At 58.3% G+C, this 21,724-nt stretch overlaps 1 protein-coding gene across 2 annotated transcripts in view; it reads right to left on the bottom strand.

Annotated features, from left to right (window-relative positions):
- The window catches only part of LOC140427801 (uncharacterized), a 120,002-nt gene that overhangs the window by 51,882 nt on the left and 46,396 nt on the right, over positions 1-21,724 (bottom strand). For both annotated transcript variants that reach the window (XM_072513471.1, XM_072513470.1), the window contains exon 2: positions 16,689-17,302. In XM_072513471.1, coding sequence (XP_072369572.1) covers positions 16,689-17,302 — 614 coding nt within the window. The remainder of the gene's footprint in view (positions 1-16,688; positions 17,303-21,724) is intronic.

Genomic DNA, 21,724 nt, shown 5'->3' on the forward strand with positions numbered 1-21,724 from the left:
TACCGTGCGGGCCGCCCCCTGTGCTACCATGCCAACCCACTGTGCTACCGTGCAGGCCACCCACTGTGCTACCGTGCAGGCCATCCACTGTGCTACTGTGCCAACCCACTGTGCTACCGTGCGGGCCACCCACTGTGCTACTGTGCCAACCCACTGTGCTACCGTGCTAACCCACTGTGCTACCGTGCGGGCCAACCCACTGTGCTACCGTGCCTACCCACTGTGCTACCGTGCGGGCCACCCACTGTGCTACTGTGCCAACCCACTGTGCTACCGTGCCAACCCACTGTGCTACCGTGCGGGCCATCCACTGTGCTACCGTGCCTACCCACTGTGCTACCGTGCGGGCCACTCACTGTGCTACCGTGCCAACCCACTGTGCTACCGTGCGGGCCATCCACTGTGCTACCGTGCGGGCCACCCACTGTGCTACCGTGCCAACCCACTGTGCTACCGTGCGGGCCATCCACTGTGCTACCGTGCCAACCCACTGTGCTACCGTGCGGGCCATCCACTGTGCTACCGTGCGGGCCATCCACTGTGCTACCGTGCCAACCCACTGTGCTACTGTGCGGGCCATCCACTGTGCTACCGTGCGGGCCACCCACTGTGCTACCGTACCAACCCACTGTGCTACCGTGCGGGCCACCCACTGTGCTACCGTGCGGGCCATCCACTGTGCTACCGTGCCAACCCACTGTGCTACCGTGCGGGCCACCCACTGTGCTACCGTGCCAACCCACTGTGCTACTGTGCGGGCCATCCACTGTGCTACCGTGCCAACCCACTGTGCTACCGTGCGGGCCATCCACTGTGCTACCGTGCGGGCCTCCCCCTGTGCTACCGTGCGGGCCACCCACTGTGCTACCGTGCGGGCCTACCCACTGTGCTACCGTGCGGGCCACCCACTGTGCTACCGTGCAGGCCATCCACTGTGCTACCGTGCCAACCCACTGTGCTACCGTGCGGGCCGCCCCCTGTGCTACCGTGCGGGCCGTCCACTGTGCTACCGTGCGGGCCACCCACTGTGCTACCGTGCCAACCCACTGTGCTACCGTGCGGGCCACCCACTGTGCTACCGTGCCAACCCACTGTGCTACCGTGCGGGCCACCCACTGTGCTACCGTGCGGGCCATCCACTGTGCCAACCCACTGTGCTACCGTGCGGGCCATCCACTGTGCTACCGTGCGGGCCACCCACTGTGCTACCGTGCCAACCCACTGTGCTACCGTGCGGGCCACCCACTGTGCTACCGTGCGGGCCACCCACTGTGCTACCGTGCAGGCCATCCACTGTGCTACCGTACCAACCCACTGTGCTGCCGTGCGGGCCATCCACTGTGCTACCGTGCCAACCCACTGTGCTGCCGTGCGGGCCATCCACTGTGCTACCGTGCCAACCCACTGTGCTGCCGTGCGGGCCAACCCACTGTGCTACCGTGCGGGCCACCCACTGTGCTACCGTGCGGGCCATCCACTGTGCTACTGTACCAACCCACTGTGCTACCGTGCGGGCCACCCACTGTGCTACCGTGCGGGCCAACCCACTGTGCTACCGTGCGGGCCATCCACTGTGCTACTGTGCCAACCCACTGTGCTACCGTGCGGGCCATCCACTGTGCTACTGTGCAGGCCACCCACTGTGCTACTGTGCCAACCCACTGTGCTACCGTGCGGGCCACCCACTGTGCTACCGTGCAGGCCACCCACTGTGCTACCATGCCAACCCACTGTGCTACCGTGCGGGCCATCCACTGTGCTACCGTGCGGGCCACCCACTGTGCTACCGTGCGGGCCATCCACTGTGCTACCGTGCGGGCCACCCACTGTGCTACCGTGCGGGCCACCCACTGTGCTACCGTGCGGGCCATCCACTGTGCTACCGTGCCAACCCACTGTGCTACCGTGCGGGCCATCCACTGTGCTACCGTGCGGGCCACCCACTGTGCTACCGTGCGGGCCATCCACTGTGCTACCGTGCCAACCCACTGTGCTACCGTGCAGGCCACCCACTGTGCTACCGTGCGGGCCAACCCACTGTGCTACCGTGCAGGCCACCCACTGTGCTACTGTGCCAACCCACTGTGCTACCGTGCGGGCCATCCACTGTGCTACTGTGCCAACCCACTGTGCTACCGTGCGGGCCACCCACTGTGCTACCGTGCAGGCCACCCACTGTGCTACCATGCCAACCCACTGTGCTACCGTGCGGGCCATCCACTGTGCTACCGTGCGGGCCACCCACTGTGCTACCGTGCGGGCCATCCACTGTGCTACCGTGCGGGCCACCCACTGTGCTACCGTGCGGGCCATCCACTGTGCTACCGTGCCAACCCACTGTGCTACTGTGCGGGCCATCCACTGTGCTACCGTGCGGGCCACCCACTGTGCTACCGTGCGGGCCATCCACTGTGCTACCGTGCGGGCCACCCACTGTGCTACCATGCCAACCCACTGTGCTACCGTGCGGGCCATCCACTGTCCTACCGTGCGGGCCGTCCACTGTGCTACCGTGCGGGCCATCCACTGTGCTACCGTGCCAACCCACTGTGCTACCGTGCAGGCCACCCACTGTGCTACCGTGCGGGCCACCCACTGTGCTACCGTGCCAACCCACTGTGCTACCGTGCGGGCCATCCACTGTGCTACCGTGCGGGCCATCCACTGTGCTACCGTGCCAACCCACTGTGCTACCGTGCGGGCCACCCACTGTGCTACTGTGCCAACCCACTCTGCTACCGTGCTAACCCACTGTGCTACCGTGCGGGCCAACCCACTGTGCTACCGTGCGGGCCATCCACTGTGCTACCGTGCGGGCCATCCACTGTGCTACCGTGCGGGCCATCCACTGTGCTACCGTGCCAACCCACTGTGCTACCGTGCGGGCCATCCACTGTGCTACCGTGCGGGCCATCCACTGTGCTACCGTGCCAACCCACTGTGCTACTGTGCGGGCAACCCGCTGTGCTACCGTGCGGGCCACCCACTGTGCTACCGTGCGGGCCACCCACTGTGCTACCGTGCAGGCCACCCACTGTGCTACCGTGCGGGCCACCCACTGTGCTACCATGCCAACCCACTGTGCTACCGTGCGGGCCATCCACTGTGCTACCGTGCGGGCCACCCACTGTGCTACCGTGCCAACCCACTGTGCTACCGTGCAGGCCACCCACTGTGCTACCGTGCAGGCCATCCACTGTGCTACTGTACCAACCCACTGTGCTACCGTGCGGGCCATCCACTGTGCTACCGTGCCAACCCACTGTGCTACCGTGCGGGCCATCCACTGTGCTACCGTGCCAACCCACTGTGCTACCGTGCTAACCCACTGTGCTACCGTGCGGGCCACCCACTGTGCTACCGTGCAGGCCACCCACTGTGCTACTGTGCCAACCCACTGTGCTACCGTGCGGGCCACCCACTGTGCTACTGTGCCAACCCACTGTGCTACCGTGCTAACCCACTGTGCTACCGTGCGGGCCAACCCACTGTGCTACCGTGCGGGCCACCCACTGTGCTACCATGCCAACCCACTGTGCTACCGTGCGGGCCACCCACTGTGCTACCGTGCGGGCCGCCCCCTGTGCTACCGTGCCAACCCACTGTGCTCCCGAGTGGGCCACCCACTGTGCTACCGTGCAGGCCATCCACTGTGCTACCGTGCGGGCCGCCCCCTGTGCTACCGTGCGGGCCACCCACTGTGCTACCGTGCGGGCCACCCACTGTGCTACCGTGCCAACCCACTGTGCTACCGTGCGGGCCATCCACTGTGCTACCGTGCGGGCCATCCACTGTGCTACCGTGCCAACCCACTGTGCTACCGTGCGGGCCATCCACTGTGCTACCGCGCCAACCCACTGTGCTACCGTGCGGGCCATCCACTGTGCTACCGTGCGGGCCATCCACTGTGCTACCGTGCCAACCCACTGTGCTACTGTGCGGGCCATCCACTGTGCTACCGTGCGGGCCACCCACTGTGCTACCGTGCGGGCCATCCACTGTGCTACCTTGCGGGCCACCCACTGTGCTACCGTGCGGGCCATCCACTGTGCTACCGTGCCAACCCACTGTGCTACTGTGCGGGCCATCCACTGTGCTACCGTGCGGGCCACCCACTGTGCTACCGTGCGGGCCATCCACTGTGCTACCGTGCGGGCCACCCACTGTGCTACCGTGCGGGCCATCCACTGTGCTACTGTACCAACCCACTGTGCTACCGTGCGGGCCATCCACTGTGCTACCTTGCGGGCCATCCACTGTGCTACCGTGCCAACCCACTGTGCTACTGTGCGGGCCATCCACTGTGCTACCGTGCGGGCCACCCACTGTGCTACCGTGCCAACCCACTGTGCTACTGTGCGGGCCATCCACTGTGCTACCGTGCGGGCCACCCACTGTGCTACCGTGCGGGCCATCCACTGTGCTACCGTGCGGGCCACCCACTGTGCTACCGTGCGGGCCATCCACTGTGCTACTGTACCAACCCACTGTGCTACCGTGCGGGCCATCCACTGTGCTACCGTGCGGGCCACCCACTGTGCTACCGTGCGGGCCATCCACTGTGCTGCCGTGCGGGCCACCCACTGTGCTGCCGTGCGGGCCATCCACTGTGCTACCGTGCGGGCCATCCACTGTGCTACCGTGCGGGCCATCCACTGTGCTACCGTGCGGGCCATCCACTGTGCTACCGTGCGGGCCATCCACTGTGCTACCGTGCGGGCCATCCACTGTGCTACCGTGCGGGCCACCCACTGTGCTACCGTGCGGGCCATCCACTGTGCTACCGTGCCAACCCACTGTGCTACCGTGCGGGCCACCCACTGTGCTACCATGCCAACCCACTGTGCTACCGTGCGGGCCACCCACTGTGCTACCGTGCCAACCCACTGTGCTACTGTGCGGGCCATCCACTGTGCTACCGTGCCAACCCATTGTGCTACCGTGCGGGCCATCCACTGTGCTACCGTGCCAACCCACTGTGCTACTGTGCGGGCCATCCACTGTGCTACCGTGCCAACCCACTGTGCTACCGTGCGGGCCATCCACTGTGCTACCGTGCGGGCCTCCCCCTGTGCTACCGTGCGGGCCACCCACTGTGCTACCGTGCGGGCCACCCACTGTGCTACCGTGCCAACCCACTGTGCTACCGTGCGGGCCATCCACTGAGCTACCGTGCGGGCCATCCACTGTGCTACCGTGCGGGCCATCCACTGTGCTACCGTGCCAACCCACTGTGCTACCGTGCGGGCCACTCACTGTGCTACCGTGCCAACCCACTGTGCTACCGTGCGGGCCACCCACTGTGCTACCATGCCAACCCACTGTGCTACCGTGCGGGCCACCCACTGTGCTACCGTGCGGGCCGCCCCCTGTGCTACCGTGCCAACCCACTGTGCTCCCGAGTGGGCCACCCACTGTGCTACCGTGCAGGCCATCCACTGTGCTACCGTGCGGGCCGCCCCCTGTGCTACCGTGCGGGCCACCCACTGTGCTACCGTGCGGGCCACCCACTGTGCTACCGTGCCAACCCACTGTGCTACCGTGCGGGCCATCCACTGTGCTACCGTGCGGGCCATCCACTGTGCTACCGTGCGGGCCATGCACTGTGCTACCGCGCCAACCCACTGTGCTACCGTGCGGGCCATCCACTGTGCTACCGTGCGGGCCATCCACTGTGCTACCGTGCCAACCCACTGTGCTACTGTGCGGGCCATCCACTGTGCTACCGTGCGGGCCACCCACTGTGCTACCGTGCGGGCCATCCACTGTGCTACCTTGCGGGCCACCCACTGTGCTACCGTGCGGGCCATCCACTGTGCTACCGTGCCAACCCACTGTGCTACTGTGCGGGCCATCCACTGTGCTACCGTGCGGGCCACCCACTGTGCTACCGTGCGGGCCATCCACTGTGCTACCGTGCGGGCCACCCACTGTGCTACCGTGCGGGCCATCCACTGTGCTACTGTACCAACCCACTGTGCTACCGTGCGGGCCATCCACTGTGCTACCTTGCGGGCCATCCACTGTGCTACCGTGCCAACCCACTGTGCTACTGTGCGGGCCATCCACTGTGCTACCGTGCGGGCCACCCACTGTGCTACCGTGCCAACCCACTGTGCTACTGTGCGGGCCATCCACTGTGCTACCGTGCGGGCCACCCACTGTGCTACCGTGCGGGCCATCCACTGTGCTACCGTGCGGGCCACCCACTGTGCTACCGTGCGGGCCATCCACTGTGCTACTGTACCAACCCACTGTGCTACCGTGCGGGCCATCCACTGTGCTACCGTGCGGGCCACCCACTGTGCTACCGTGCGGGCCATCCACTGTGCTACCGTGCGGGCCACCCACTGTGCTACCGTGCGGGCCACCCACTGTGCTGCCGTGCGGGCCATCCACTGTGCTACCGTGCGGGCCATCCACTGTGCTACCGTGCGGGCCATCCACTGTGCTACCGTGCGGGCCATCCACTGTGCTACCGTGCGGGCCATCCACTGTGCTACCGTGCGGGCCATCCACTGTGCTACCGTGCGGGCCACCCACTGTGCTACCGTGCGGGCCATCCACTGTGCTACCGTGCCAACCCACTGTGCTACCGTGCGGGCCACCCACTGTGCTACCATGCCAACCCACTGTGCTACCGTGCGGGCCACCCACTGTGCTACCGTGCCAACCCACTGTGCTACTGTGCGGGCCATCCACTGTGCTACCGTGCCAACCCATTGTGCTACCGTGCGGGCCATCCACTGTGCTACCGTGCCAACCCACTGTGCTACTGTGCGGGCCATCCACTGTGCTACCGTGCCAACCCACTGTGCTACCGTGCGGGCCATCCACTGTGCTACCGTGCGGGCCTCCCCCTGTGCTACCGTGCCAACCCACTGTGCTCCCGAGTGGGCCACCCACTGTGCTACCGTGCGGGCCGCCCACTGTGCTACCGTGCGGGCCGCCCACTGTGCTACCGTGCGGGCCTACCCACTGTGCTACCGTGCGGGCCACCCACTGTGCTACCGTGCAGGCCATCCACTGTGCTACCGTGCGGGCCGCCCCCTGTGCTACCGTGCGGGCCGTCCACTGTGCTACCGTGCGGGCCACCCACTGTGCTACCGTGCCAACCCACTGTGCTACCGTGCGGGCCACCCACTGTGCTACCGTGCCAACCCACTGTGCTACCGTGCGGGCCACCCACTGTGCTACCGTGCGGGCCATCCACTGTGCCAACCCACTGTGCTACCGTGCGGGCCATCCACTGTGCTACCGTGCGGGCCACCCACTGTGCTACCGTGCCAACCCACTGTGCTACCGTGCGGGCCACCCACTGTGCTACCGTGCGGGCCACCCACTGTGCTACCGTGCAGGCCATCCACTGTGCTACCGTACCAACCCACTGTGCTGCCGTGCGGGCCATCCACTGTGCTACCGTGCCAACCCACTGTGCTGCCGTGCGGGCCATCCACTGTGCTACCGTGCGGGCCACCCACTGTGCTACTGTACCAACCCACTGTGCTACCGTGCGGGCCACCCACTGTGCTACCGTGCGGGCCACCCACTGTGCTACTGTGCCAACCCACTGTGCTACCGTGCGGGCCATCCACTGTGCTACTGTGCAGGCCACCCACTGTGCTACTGTGCCAACCCACTGTGCTACCGTGCGGGCCACCCACTGTGCTACCGTGCAGGCCACCCACTGTGCTACCATGCCAACCCACTGTGCTACCGTGCGGGCCATCCACTGTGCTACCGTGCGGGCCACCCACTGTGCTACCGTGCGGGCCATCCACTGTGCTACCGTGCGGGCCACCCACTGTGCTACCGTGCGGGCCATCCACTGTGCTACCGTGCGGGCCACCCACTGTGCTACCGTGCAGGCCACCCACTGTGCTACCATGCCAACCCACTGTGCTACCGTGCGGGCCATCCACTGTGCTACCGTGCGGGCCACCCACTGTGCTACCGTGCGGGCCATCCACTGTGCTACCGTGCGGGCCACCCACTGTGCTACCGTGCGGGCCATCCACTGTGCTACCGTGCGGGCCACCCACTGTGCTACCGTGCGGGCCATCCACTGTGCTACCGTGCGGGCCATCCACTGTGCCAACCCACTGTGCTACCGTGCGGGCCATCCACTGTGCTACCGTGCGGGCCATCCACTGTGCTACCGTGCGGGCCATCCACTGTGCTACCGTGCGGGCCATTCACTGTGCTACCGTGCGGGCCATCCACTGTGCTACCGTGCGGGCCATCCACTGTGCTACCGTGCGGGCCATCCACTGTGCTACCGTGCGGGCCAACCCACTGTGCTACCGTGCAGGCCACCCACTGTGCTACCGTGCGGGCCAACCCACTGTGCTACCGTGCAGGCCACCCACTGTGCTACCGTGCCAACCCACTGTGCTACCGTGCGGGCCAACCCACTGTGCTACCGTGCAGGCCACCCACTGTGCTACCGTGCCAACCCACTGTGCTACCGTGCGGGCCACCCACTGTGCTACCGTGCAGGCCACCCACTGTGCTACCGTGCGGGCCATCCACTGTGCTACCGTGCGGGCCACCCACTGTGCTACCGTGCGGGCCATCCACTGTGCTACCGTGCGGGCCACCCACTGTGCTACCGTGCGGGCCATCCACTGTGCTACCGTGCGGGCCACCCACTGTGCTACCGTGCGGGCCACCCACTGTGCTACCGTGCGGGCCATCCACTGTGCTACCGTGCGGGCCACCCACTGTGCTACCGTGCGGGCCATCCACTGTGCTACCGTGCGGGCCATCCACTGTGCTACCGTGCGGGCCACCCACTGTGCTACCGTGCAGGCCACCCACTGTGCTACCGTGCGGGCCACCCACTGTGCTACCGTGCGGGCCACCCACTGTGCTACCGTGCAGGCCACCCACTGTGCTACCGTGCGGGCCACCCACTGTGCTACCGTGCAGGCCACCCACTGTGCTACCGTGCGGGCCACCCACTGTGCTACCGTGCCAACCCACTGTGCTACCGTGCGGGCCATCCACTGTGCTACCGTGCGGGCCATCCACTGTGCTACCGTGCGGGCCATCCACTGTGCTACCGTGCCAACCCACTGTGCTACCGTGCGGGCCATCCACTGTGCTACCGTGCCAACCCACTGTGCTACCGTGCGGGCCATCCACTGTGCTACCGTGCGGGCCACCCACTGTGCTACCGTGCGGGCCACCCACTGTGCTACTGTGCCAACCCACTCTGCTACCGTGCTAACCCACTGTGCTACCGTGCGGGCCATCCACTGTGCTACCGTGCGGGCCACCCACTGTGCTACCGTGCGGGCCGCCCCCTGTGCTACCATGCCAACCCACTGTGCTACCGTGCAGGCCACCCACTGTGCTACCGTGCAGGCCATCCACTGTGCTACTGTGCCAACCCACTGTGCTACCGTGCGGGCCACCCACTGTGCTACTGTGCCAACCCACTGTGCTACCGTGCTAACCCACTGTGCTACCGTGCGGGCCAACCCACTGTGCTACCGTGCGGGCCATCCACTGTGCTACCGTGCCAACCCACTGTGCTACCGTGCGGGCCTACCCACTGTGCTACCGTGCGGGCCACTCACTGTGCTACCGTGCCAACCCACTGTGCTACCGTGCGGGCCATCCACTGTGCTACCGTGCGGGCCACCCACTGTGCTACCGTGCCAACCCACTGTGCTACCGTGCGGGCCATCCACTGTGCTACCGTGCCAACCCACTGTGCTACCGTGCGGGCCATCCACTGTGCTACCGTGCGGGCCATCCACTGTGCTACCGTGCCAACCCACTGTGCTACTGTGCGGGCCATCCACTGTGCTACCGTGCGGGCCACCCACTGTGCTACCGTACCAACCCACTGTGCTACCGTGCGGGCCACCCACTGTGCTACCGTGCGGGCCATCCACTGTGCTACCGTGCCAACCCACTGTGCTACCGTGCGGGCCACCCACTGTGCTACCGTGCCAACCCACTGTGCTACTGTGCGGGCCATCCACTGTGCTACCGTGCCAACCCACTGTGCTACCGTGCGGGCCATCCACTGTGCTACCGTGCGGGCCTCCCCCTGTGCTACCGTGCGGGCCACCCACTGTGCTACCGTGCGGGCCTACCCACTGTGCTACCGTGCGGGCCACCCACTGTGCTACCGTGCAGGCCATCCACTGTGCTACCGTGCCAACCCACTGTGCTACCGTGCGGGCCGCCCCCTGTGCTACCGTGCGGGCCGTCCACTGTGCTACCGTGCGGGCCACCCACTGTGCTACCGTGCCAACCCACTGTGCTACCGTGCGGGCCACCCACTGTGCTACCGTGCCAACCCACTGTGCTACCGTGCGGGCCACCCACTGTGCTACCGTGCGGGCCATCCACTGTGCCAACCCACTGTGCTACCGTGCGGGCCATCCACTGTGCTACCGTGCGGGCCACCCACTGTGCTACCGTGCCAACCCACTGTGCTACCGTGCGGGCCACCCACTGTGCTACCGTGCGGGCCACCCACTGTGCTACCGTGCAGGCCATCCACTGTGCTACCGTACCAACCCACTGTGCTGCCGTGCGGGCCATCCACTGTGCTACCGTGCCAACCCACTGTGCTGCCGTGCGGGCCATCCACTGTGCTACCGTGCCAACCCACTGTGCTGCCGTGCGGGCCAACCCACTGTGCTACCGTGCGGGCCACCCACTGTGCTACCGTGCGGGCCATCCACTGTGCTACTGTACCAACCCACTGTGCTACCGTGCGGGCCACCCACTGTGCTACCGTGCCAACCCACTGTGCTACCGTGCGGGCCATCCACTGTGCTACTGTGCCAACCCACTGTGCTACCGTGCGGGCCATCCACTGTGCTACTGTGCAGGCCACCCACTGTGCTACTGTGCCAACCCACTGTGCTACCGTGCGGGCCACCCACTGTGCTACCGTGCAGGCCACCCACTGTGCTACCATGCCAACCCACTGTGCTACCGTGCGGGCCATCCACTGTGCTACCGTGCGGGCCACCCACTGTGCTACCGTGCGGGCCATCCACTGTGCTACCGTGCGGGCCACCCACTGTGCTACCGTGCGGGCCATCCACTGTGCTACCGTGCGGGCCACCCACTGTGCTACCGTGCGGGCCATCCACTGTGCTACCGTGCCAACCCACTGTGCTACCGTGCGGGCCATCCACTGTGCTACCGTGCGGGCCACCCACTGTGCTACCGTGCGGGCCATCCACTGTGCTACCGTGCCAACCCACTGTGCTACCGTGCAGGCCACCCACTGTGCTACCGTGCGGGCCAACCCACTGTGCTACCGTGCAGGCCACCCACTGTGCTACTGTGCCAACCCACTGTGCTACCGTGCGGGCCATCCACTGTGCTACTGTGCCAACCCACTGTGCTACCGTGCGGGCCATCCACTGTGCTACCGTGCGGGCCACCCACTGTGCTACCGTGCGGGCCATCCACTGTGCTACCGTGCGGGCCACCCACTGTGCTACCGTGCGGGCCATCCACTGTGCTACCGTGCCAACCCACTGTGCTACTGTGCGGGCCATCCACTGTGCTACCGTGCGGGCCACCCACTGTGCTACCGTGCGGGCCATCCACTGTGCTACCGTGCCAACCCACTGTGCTACCGTGCGGGCCATCCACTGTGCTACCGTGCCAACCCACTGTGCTACCGTGCGGGCCACCCACTGTGCTACCGTGCCAACCCACTGTGCTACCGTGCGGGCCACCCACTGTGCTACCATGCCAACCCACTGTGCTACCGTGCGGGCCATCCACTGTGCTACCGTGCCAACCCACTGTGCTACCGTGCGGGCCACCCACTGTGCTACCATGCCAACCCACTGTGCTACCGTGCGGGCCATCCACTGTCCTACCGTGCGGGCCGTCCACTGTGCTACCGTGCGGGCCATCCACTGTGCTACCGTGCCAACCCACTGTGCTACCGTGCAGGCCACCCACTGTGCTACCGTGCGGGCCACCCACTGTGCTACCGTGCCAACCCACTGTGCTACCGTGCGGGCCATCCACTGTGCTACCGTGCCAACCCACTGTGCTACCGTGCGGGCCACCCACTGTGCTACTGTGCCAACCCACTCTGCTACCGTGCTAACCCACTGTGCTACCGTGCGGGCCAACCCACTGTGCTACCGTGCGGGCCAACCCACTGTGCTACCGTGCGGGCCAACCCACTGTGCTACCGTGCGGGCCATCCACTGTGCTACCGTGCGGGCCATCCACTGTGCTACCGTGCGGGCCATCCACTGTGCTACCGTGCGGGCCACCCACTGTGCTACCGTGCGGGCCACCCACTGTGCTACCGTGCCAACCCACTGTGCTACCGTGCGGGCCATCCACTGTGCTACCGTGCGGGCCATCCACTGTGCTACCGTGCCAACCCACTGTGCTACCGTGCGGGCCATCCACTGTGCTACCGTGCGGGCCATCCACTGTGCTACCGTGCCAACCCACTGTGCTACTGTGCGGGCAACCCGCTGTGCTACCGTGCGGGCCACCCACTGTGCTACCGTGCGGGCCACCCACTGTGCTACCGTGCAGGCCACCCACTGTGCTACCGTGCGGGCCACCCACTGTGCTACCGTGCGGGCCACCCACTGTGCTACCGTGCCAACCCACTGTGCTACCGTGCAGGCCACCCACTGTGCTACCGTGCAGGCCATCCACTGTGCTACCGTGCCAACCCACTGTGCTACCGTGCTAACCCACTGTGCTACCGTGCGGGCCACCCACTGTGCTACCGTGCAGGCCACCCACTGTGCTACTGTGCCAACCCACTGTGCTACCGTGCGGGCCACCCACTGTGCTACTGTGCCAACCCACTGTGCTACCGTGCGGGCCAACCCACTGTGCTACCGTGCGGGCCATCCACTGTGCTACCGTGCCTACCCACTGTGCTACCGTGCGGGCCACTCACTGTGCTACCGTGCCAACCCACTGTGCTACCGTGCGGGCCATCCACTGTGCTACCGTGCGGGCCATCCACTGTGCTACCGTGCGGGCCATCCACTGTGCTACCGTGCCAACCCACTGTGCTACTGTGCGGGCCATCCACTGTGCTACCGTGCGGGCCACCCACTGTGCTACCGTACCAACCCACTGTGCTACCGTGCGGGCCACCCACTGTGCTACCGTGCGGGCCACCCACTGTGCTACCGTGCAGGCCACCCACTGTGCTACCGTGCGGGCCACCCACTGTGCTACCGTGCCAACCCACTGTGCTACCGTGCAGGCCACCCACTGTGCTACCGTGCGGGCCACCCACTGTGCTACCGTGCCAACCCACTGTGCTACCGTGCGGGCCAACCCACTGTGCTACTGTGCCAACCCACTGTGCTACCGTGCGGACCACCCACTGTGCTACCGTGCGGGCCACCCACTGTGCTACCGTGCGGGCCACCCACTGTGCTACCGTGTGGGCCACCCACTGTGCTTCCGTGCCAACCCACAGTGCTACCGTGCGGGCCACCCACTGTGCTACTGTGCCAACCCACTGTGCTACCGTGCGGGCCACCCCGTACTACCGTGCGGGCCATCCACTGTGCTACTGTGCCAACCCACTGTGCTACCGTGCGGGCCATCCACTGTGCTACTGTGCCAACCAACTGTGCTACCGTGCGGGCCACCCAGTGCTACCGTGCGGGCCATCCACTGTGCTACTGTGCCAACCCACTGTGCTACCGTGCGCGCCACCCACTGTGCTACTGTGCCAACCCACTGTGCTACCGTGCGGGCCACCCACTGTGCTACTGTGCCAACCCACTGTGCTACCGTGCGGGCCACCCACTGTGCTACTGTGCCAACCCACTGTGCTACCGTGCGGGCCATCCACTGTGCTACTGTGCCAACCCACTGTGCTACCGTGCGGGCCACCCACTGTGCTACTGTGCCAACCCACTGTGCTACCGTGCCAACCCACTGTGCTACCGTGCGGGCCATCCACTTTGCTACCGTGCCAACCCACTGTGCTACCGTGCGGGCCATCCACTGTGCGACCATGCCGCCCACAAGATGAAGGTACATTTGCTTCTGTCCCCACTTCCCAAACATATATCCACAGTCCTAATAATGACTGACCATGGCCCCAAAGCACCTCCTCAATCTTTAGACATTAAGTTGTCAATGTGACAGAAGCTCTGGTATAACACTCAATCTATGGTAATTTTATCCTGCAGCCATACTGCAGCTTTTGGTTTCAAAGCATGCATACAGTATCAAAAAGTTTCATATGTCACCTTTATCCCGAATCCGAGACAGAGAGTTGCTTTTCATTTTACCTCAACCACATGATTTTATCCCAACTCAAGAACAATTGCCTTTATGATTGAACTTAAGCATTAATTAAAGTTCAAACACATCTTTAAGAGTCGTTACAACTGAGAGCAAACTTCCAAACCAGGGCAGAGGGATGGAGGAAAATTAAGCTAATTCACAGCAGTATTTTATTTGCTAAATTTTATTTACTAGTCCAAAGATGAGCAGGTTAGGTCGATTGGCCATGATAAAATTGACCCTTAAGAGTCCAGGCATGTGCAGGTTAGGTGGGATTACGGGGTTAGATGGGGGAAGTGGGCCTAGGTCAGGTGCTCTTTCAGAGGGCAGGTACAGACTCGATGGGCCGAATGGCTTCCATCTGCACTGTGGGGATTCTATTAGCATGCTCACTATAAACAGTTGTGATGGTTTGAAGTTTGGCATTTTTGCGTCTATACAGATGAGAACTAAACAAAACGTTTTGGCAATATTCAAATGACAATATCTTTATCAAACTATCAATTTATAAATGGGTGGCACGGTAGCATAGTAGTTAGCTGTTGCTTCACAGCTCCAGGGTCCCAAGTTCGATTCCCGCCGTGGGTCACTGTCTGTGCGGAGTTCTCCCTTTGTCTGCATGGGTTTCCTCAGGGTTCTCGGGTTTCCTCCCATAAGTTCTGAAAGACGTGCTGTTAGGTAATTTGGATATTCTGAATTCTCCCTCCGTGTACCCGAACAGGCGCCGGAATGTGGCAACTAGGGGCTTTTCACATTAACTTCATTGCAGTGTTAATGTAAGCCTACTTGTGACAATAAAGAATATTATTATGTAGCACATATGCATAATGGTCAAATAATTTTCAATTATTTTTAATTACTATTTTCTCACGTATGCTCTACATTTCTGTCTTAAGTTAAATCCACTCAAAGTAACAGTGGCAGTGAAAAGTTGCATCAGCTCAGACAAACAAAGGTAAAAAGGGGTCACTGACGGCAGACGCAGATTATAGGGTAAACAGAGTAAAAGGAGACTACAGTGGAGAAACACTATATCCTTCATTCTTGGGGCCAGCCATTCACATGATGAGACTGAAGAAATTGGGGCTGTTTACCTTGAGAGTAAAGGCATTCCAAGATTTCAGGTATTTAGAATCAGGATGGAAGGGTTTAGATAAAGTAAACAGAGAAAATCTGTGGTCAATGGCTGAAGGGTTGATGACTTGAGGGCACAGATTTAAGATTGGCAAAACAAAGCAGAGGTGTCAGGTGGACAAACTTGCTTTATGTGACGGGTGGGTGGAATGCATTGCCCGAAAAGGTGTTGAATACAGATTCACCAGCTTTTAAAAGGGAATGGGATAAACACTGGAGGAAAAAATAGCAGTTAGACGGGGAAAGAGGACAGGAGTGGGACCAACTAGATTTTTCTTTGAAAGTGCTGGCACACAGCAGATGGACTAAACAGTGCTTCCCTGACCTGCACTACTATTTAATTCTATGAGTACTTTGTGGCTAATATGCCAGTGATATAAGCAAAACTAATAATCAATCATGAACACTAAGGGCAGCACAGTGGCGCAGTGGGTTAGCCCTGCTGCCTCACGGCACCGAGGTCCCAGGTTCGATCCCGGCTCTGGGTCACTGTCTGTGTGGAGTTTGCACATTCTCCCCGTGTTTGTGTGGGTTTCGCCCCCACAACCCAAAGATGTGCAGGGTAGGGGGATTGGCCACGCTAAATTGCCCCTTAATTGGGAAAAAAATGAATTGGGTACTCTAAATTTAAAAAAAAATCAAGAACACTGGCCGGGATTGTCCGATCCCGTGCCGGGTCAGAGAATCGGTGAGGGGGGGGGGGGGGGGGGGAAAATCGGCAATTGCGCCCGCGCAGTTGCCACCGTGCCAGTTGGGGAATTATAGGCCGATGCTTCAATAATGTAATCAAAAAGCGTCACATAAACCACGGCCAAGCCTGTCGACAGAGATATGTGCAAAAGAAGTGGTAAATGGGAGTTCTTCTCGTAGCCTGACTAATGGTGGAGGCATGCTGTGCACAAATCGCTACTGTGGTTGATTGCAAACAGGAACCCTACTTCAAAAACACTTGATTCATTGTGAAGTGTTTTAAGTGTTCTGAGGCTATAAATGAGTGCTAAATAAATGTTAGGAATCACATATTTAATATGGTTAAGGAGGCATAAGCAATCAAATTGCTTGCTGTGCATTGGTATGCGACTCCAGTTTCTATAGCTCCCTGCCATTTAACAGATATTGTGGTCCTTTCTGCCCCCTTCTTGTAATTAAAATATTTTTTTATATTAATAAAGATATAGCCCCTCCCTTTTGTGCTAAAATATTAAAAATAATGATGCAACTCTAATTGCTTAATCACAACACAGTGAAGAGAAAGGTAAAAAGCATTAGTTAACCTGGTGTCCCAGGATGGCTGTGGTGGACTCTGCCAGGGGGTGTAGGAGGAAAATGGCCAGGAACGTACACAGAAATCTTAGGTCGACAAGGGTCCTGTGGCAAAAGAGGACCAGCTGGTTGATGTGGATAAGACTGCAAAGGGAACCCAGGTTCAAGCCGTGATAGTCCAAGGGTGCCTTGTGATGAGGTTGGCGAAGGTAGTCTAAAGCTCCTATCCGGTGATAAATCAGTCATGCTGTTAGTTGACAACCAGCTCTCAGCAGGTTCCAAAGTATAACACTCCCCACACGTGTGAGTATAAGGAACATGCCGACTTTCATAATGTCCTGCAGGTAAACTGTGATGGTTATTCATTTGGTGGAATGCAGCAGCAGCAGCTTGGAAACTGTTCATATCTAAACACTCTGCAGAACGTGATTGGAAATGTGACAACTGTCCAGAATAATTTGCGAATTCTCCACCACGGGAGCAGTAATTCTCTGGCACCGGACTCGATTTAAAGTCAAGCGATTTTATCTGTGATTTTAACAGAGAGTTCTCGCTATCTGTCTCATCATTTTCCTCTGGTCTGTTGTTTGATGAGTTAGCATGTAATTGCGAAGGATTTATATACCTGTGGGCATTAAAAAAAAAACATATTATAGTTCAGCTCATCCGCAGACAGTTAAAATTTTGCTTCTTATCAGCAAACATGTAGGTTTACAGCCAAGTTCTAGCAAAAAGGTTGAAAACAAAAGAATGAAGTAATGCCAACTCTGGGTATTAAAAGCCTAAAGACTTATAGAAGAGGAAGATGGAGGAGACACAGTCCAACAGTTTTGAATTCCAAAAGGAAAGAGAGTCTGGGCAGGAGGGAGGACGGGTGGATGAGGGCAAAGGGGCAGGCAGGCGGGTGCAAGAGACAGTGTGTGCACTAGTTCTCCAAATGAGAAATTCACCGGGTGCCATTTCCTGCCTTCTCCCCATAACCCAGTATATTCTGGCTTTTGCGATAACAGTCTAATTCCTTCCTTAATGCCTCAAGGAATTCAAACTTGAAATGGTGGCTGGAGACGAGGAAGGAGAGGAATGATGATGGGTTAGGGTTAGCGGATGAGGGCAGCATAGTCTTCAAGTGCAAGGGCATGAAAGATAGCATGACTGGATGATGAGGAGAAAGGCCGAAGAGAGACTCTAGGCTGATTGGGCTGTTGCTAATTCCCAAGGTGAAATTAAACAATCTTCCTGTGAAATTAAATATCACCATGACGACTGCCTGAATGCTTCCATGTTCCTGTGCCAAGCTGCAGAAGCGAAACGTCATCAAAACCACATCCCCATTCTCCAGACACAAATCTACCATCAAAGGGCTGAAAGATTATTCTTTGAAATAACATCCAGAACCACAAGGGCTTCAGACCCATCACCTAGAGTTTCCCCTTCAAGTCACCCACCATCCTGACTTGGAAATATATCGCCATTGCTTCACTGTCGCTGGGTCAAAATCTTGAAACTCCTTCCCAAACAGCACGGTGGGTGTACCTGCACCACATGGACTGCGTGGGGTTTAAGAAGGCTACTCACCACCACCTTCTCAAAGTCAATTAATTAGAGGTAGTCAATAAACTCCAGCCTAGCCTGTGACGCCGACATCCTATGAATGAATTAAAAACTAGACACCAGTATCACAATGTTCAACAGGCAGCAATGAACAGATCATGTAATTTGCAAAATCTTATCCAAGGACCCTTCATGTCAGAACAAGCAATAGCTGAAGGCACTGGATACTGCAAAGGCTATGGGTCCTGACATCCTGGTTTAGTACTGAAGATGTGTGCTCCAGAGCTAGCCATGCCCTAGTCAAACTTTTCCAGTACAGATACAACACTGACATCTACCCGGGAATATGGAAAATTGCCCTGGTTATGTTCTGTCCCCATAAATCAAGAGAAATCCAACCCAGTCAATTACTGCATTCTCAGTCACCCGAGTGATGGAAGATGTCTTTGACAGTGCATCAAGTGACATTCATTCAGCAACAGCCTGCTCACCGATGTTCAGTTTGGATTTCTCTAATGCCACTCAGCTCCAGACTTCATTTACAGCCTTGGTTCAAACATGCACAAATGAACTGAATTCCAATTGAGAGTGACTGCCCTTGACATCAAAGCAGCATTTGACAGAGTATTACACCAAGAAGCCATAGCAAAATTAAAGTCAATGTCAATTGGGGAGAAACTCTCCATTGGTTCGAGCACAAAGATACTTGCGGTTATTGGCGGTCAATCATCTCAGCCCGAGGACATGGCAGCAGGAATTCTCAGGTGGAATTCTACATCCAAACATCTACAGCTTCTTCAATTACTTTCCTTCTGTCATAATATGCACCCATGCACATCATGAGGTAAAAGCAGGCAGTGACAGACACCCAGGTGAGCCAATCAATGTACAGAACAGAACACGACCAATCACAAGACAGGACACCAGAGGGGGACGTACACCTATAAAACACAGGAGGCATCAGCACTCCAGCACTTTCCACTGGTGATAGCTATAGTGATAGTCAGGGTGTACAAATCATTCAGCACCTCCAACACGTGGATCAGAGCTAGCCTGGTCTAGATAGTTAGCTTTAGTTTACTTAGGGTAGTAGAGAGTCAACCCACAGGCAGCTGTGTGTTTTGTTGCTAGAGTTCAATAAATCTTTTATTGAACCAACGCCTTCGTTTGGTGTATACTTGATCAGTTAATTGCATCGTGTGCAATCCGTGTTACCCCAGGGTGAACAACACGACACCTTCTATCATAAAATCAGAAGTGGCGATGTTCGCTGATGATTGGATTGTTCAATGCCATTTCTGACTCCTCAAATACTGAAGCAGTCCATGTGGTGATGTGCATCACTGTAAATACATGTAAGCTAGACAGACACTAGAGAGAGCACCAGAAACATCACACACACTCAACCAATAGATAAGTTAGATAGGAGGCGACCAATGGACATTCACGACACACAAGGAGGTGACACGACCACAGGGGGGCATTACACCAATCCATACATAAAGGATACCACACACATGATCAGCCCTTTTGGCCAGTGGAGACAGTCAGTGAGGAGAGGCACAGGGTTGATTCAATATTACACCCACCACGTGGAAGACAGCAGATGGTTAGTCAGTTAGGTAGCTATAATAGGATTAGCAGTAGTGTCGAACTCAAGTTATAAAAGTGTACATAGTGTAAATAAATGAGTTGAAGTTATTTACACGTCTCGACCTTCCTTGACAAATGCAACACAAGGAAGCCGCTTATGTTACAAAGGAAACATAACAAAACAGTCCATACACAGCGAGATTGAACAACATTCATGCTTGGGTTGATAAGAGGCAAGTAACAACCACACCACACAAATGGCAGGAAGTGACCAACTCTAACGAGAGAATATCACCATCTCTCCCTGACACTCAATGGAATTACCATCATTGAATACTCCACCATCAATATCCTGGAGGATTACTATAACTGGACAAGCCATACAAACACTATGGCTACAAGAGACTGAACTGGACAAGCCATGTAAACACTGTGGCTACAAGAGAAGGCCAGGAACTGGGAATTCTGCAGAGAGTAGTGCACCTCCCGACTCCTCAAGGCTTATATTTACAGATAGGAAGGGGTGTAATTTAAAGTGTCCTGATTTCTCCTCTCACTACCAGTCTGTAAACAGTAAGAAGTTTTAATTTTGATTTCTCCCTTTATAGAAGTGGTGTATTTCCCAATCCCTCAGTTTTGGTGTGATCCATTTCTATCAGTAACCCCATAGCAAATTTGAGATGGGGTAAACTCAGAGGGGTAATTTATTCATGCACACAAAATGCGGAAGGGGGGGGGGGGAGGGTGTTGCTATGTATCTCTGGTACGGCCGCATTTGGAGTATTGCGTACAGTTCTGGTCACCGCATTATAGGAAGGACGTGGAGGCTTTGGAACGGGTGCAGAGGAGATTTACCAGGATGTTGCCTGGTATGGAGGGAAAATCTTATGAGGAAAGGCTGATGGACTTGAGGTTGTTTTCGTTAGAGAGAAGAAGGTTAAGAGGAGACTTAATAGAGGCATACAAAATGATCAGAGGGTTAGATAGGGTGGACAGTGAGAGCCTTCTCCCGCGGATGGAAATGGCTAGCACGAGGGGACATAGCCTTAAACTGAGGGGTAATAGATATAGGACAGAGGTCAGGGGTAGGTTCTTTACGCAAAGAGTAGTGAGGCCGTGGAATGCCCTACCTGCTACAGTAGTGAACTCGCCAACATTAAGGGCATTTAAAAGTTTATTGGATAAACATATGGATGATAATGGTATAGTGTAGGTTAGATGGCTTTTGTTTCGGTGCAACATCGTGGGCCGAAGGGCCTGTAATGCGCTGTATTGTTCTATGTTCTATGTTCTATCTCCCAGTGCATTCATTTAATACATTTTTTTTAGAGTATCCAATTTTTTTTGCCAAATCAAGGGGCAATTTAGCATGGCCAATCCACCTGCCCTGCACATCATTTTTGGGTTGTGGGGGTGAGACCCACGCAGACATGGGGAGAATGTGCAAATTCCACACAGACAGTGACCCAGGGCCGGGATTGAACCTGGAACCTCAGCGTCGTGAGGCAACAGTGCTAACCACTATGACACCGTGCCACCCATGACAAAACATCACATAACACCATCAAAATATAGTAGATTCAGTTTGTTCAATTTTCCCCCTTTTAATCCCCCACTCCACAACCCCACCACGAACAAGTCCCCAAACATGGACAGGAACAGCCTCCACCATACTACATACCCCTCCCCCGAACCCCTGAGGGCAGACTTAATTTTCTCCAACCTGAGGAACTCCTATAGGTCCCCTACCCACTCCGCGACCCCCGGTGACACTGCAGACCTCCAATTTAAATTAATCCATCGCAGGCAGAGAGACAAAGGCCTTGACATCAGCCCGCTTCCTCTTCTACACACCTGGCATTTCCGACACCCCAAAAATCGTCATCATAGGGTCCGGTGTCAA

Source organism: Scyliorhinus torazame, chromosome 8 (assembly GCF_047496885.1).
Source record: "Scyliorhinus torazame isolate Kashiwa2021f chromosome 8, sScyTor2.1, whole genome shotgun sequence".
Lineage (NCBI taxonomy): Eukaryota > Metazoa > Chordata > Chondrichthyes > Carcharhiniformes > Scyliorhinidae > Scyliorhinus > Scyliorhinus torazame.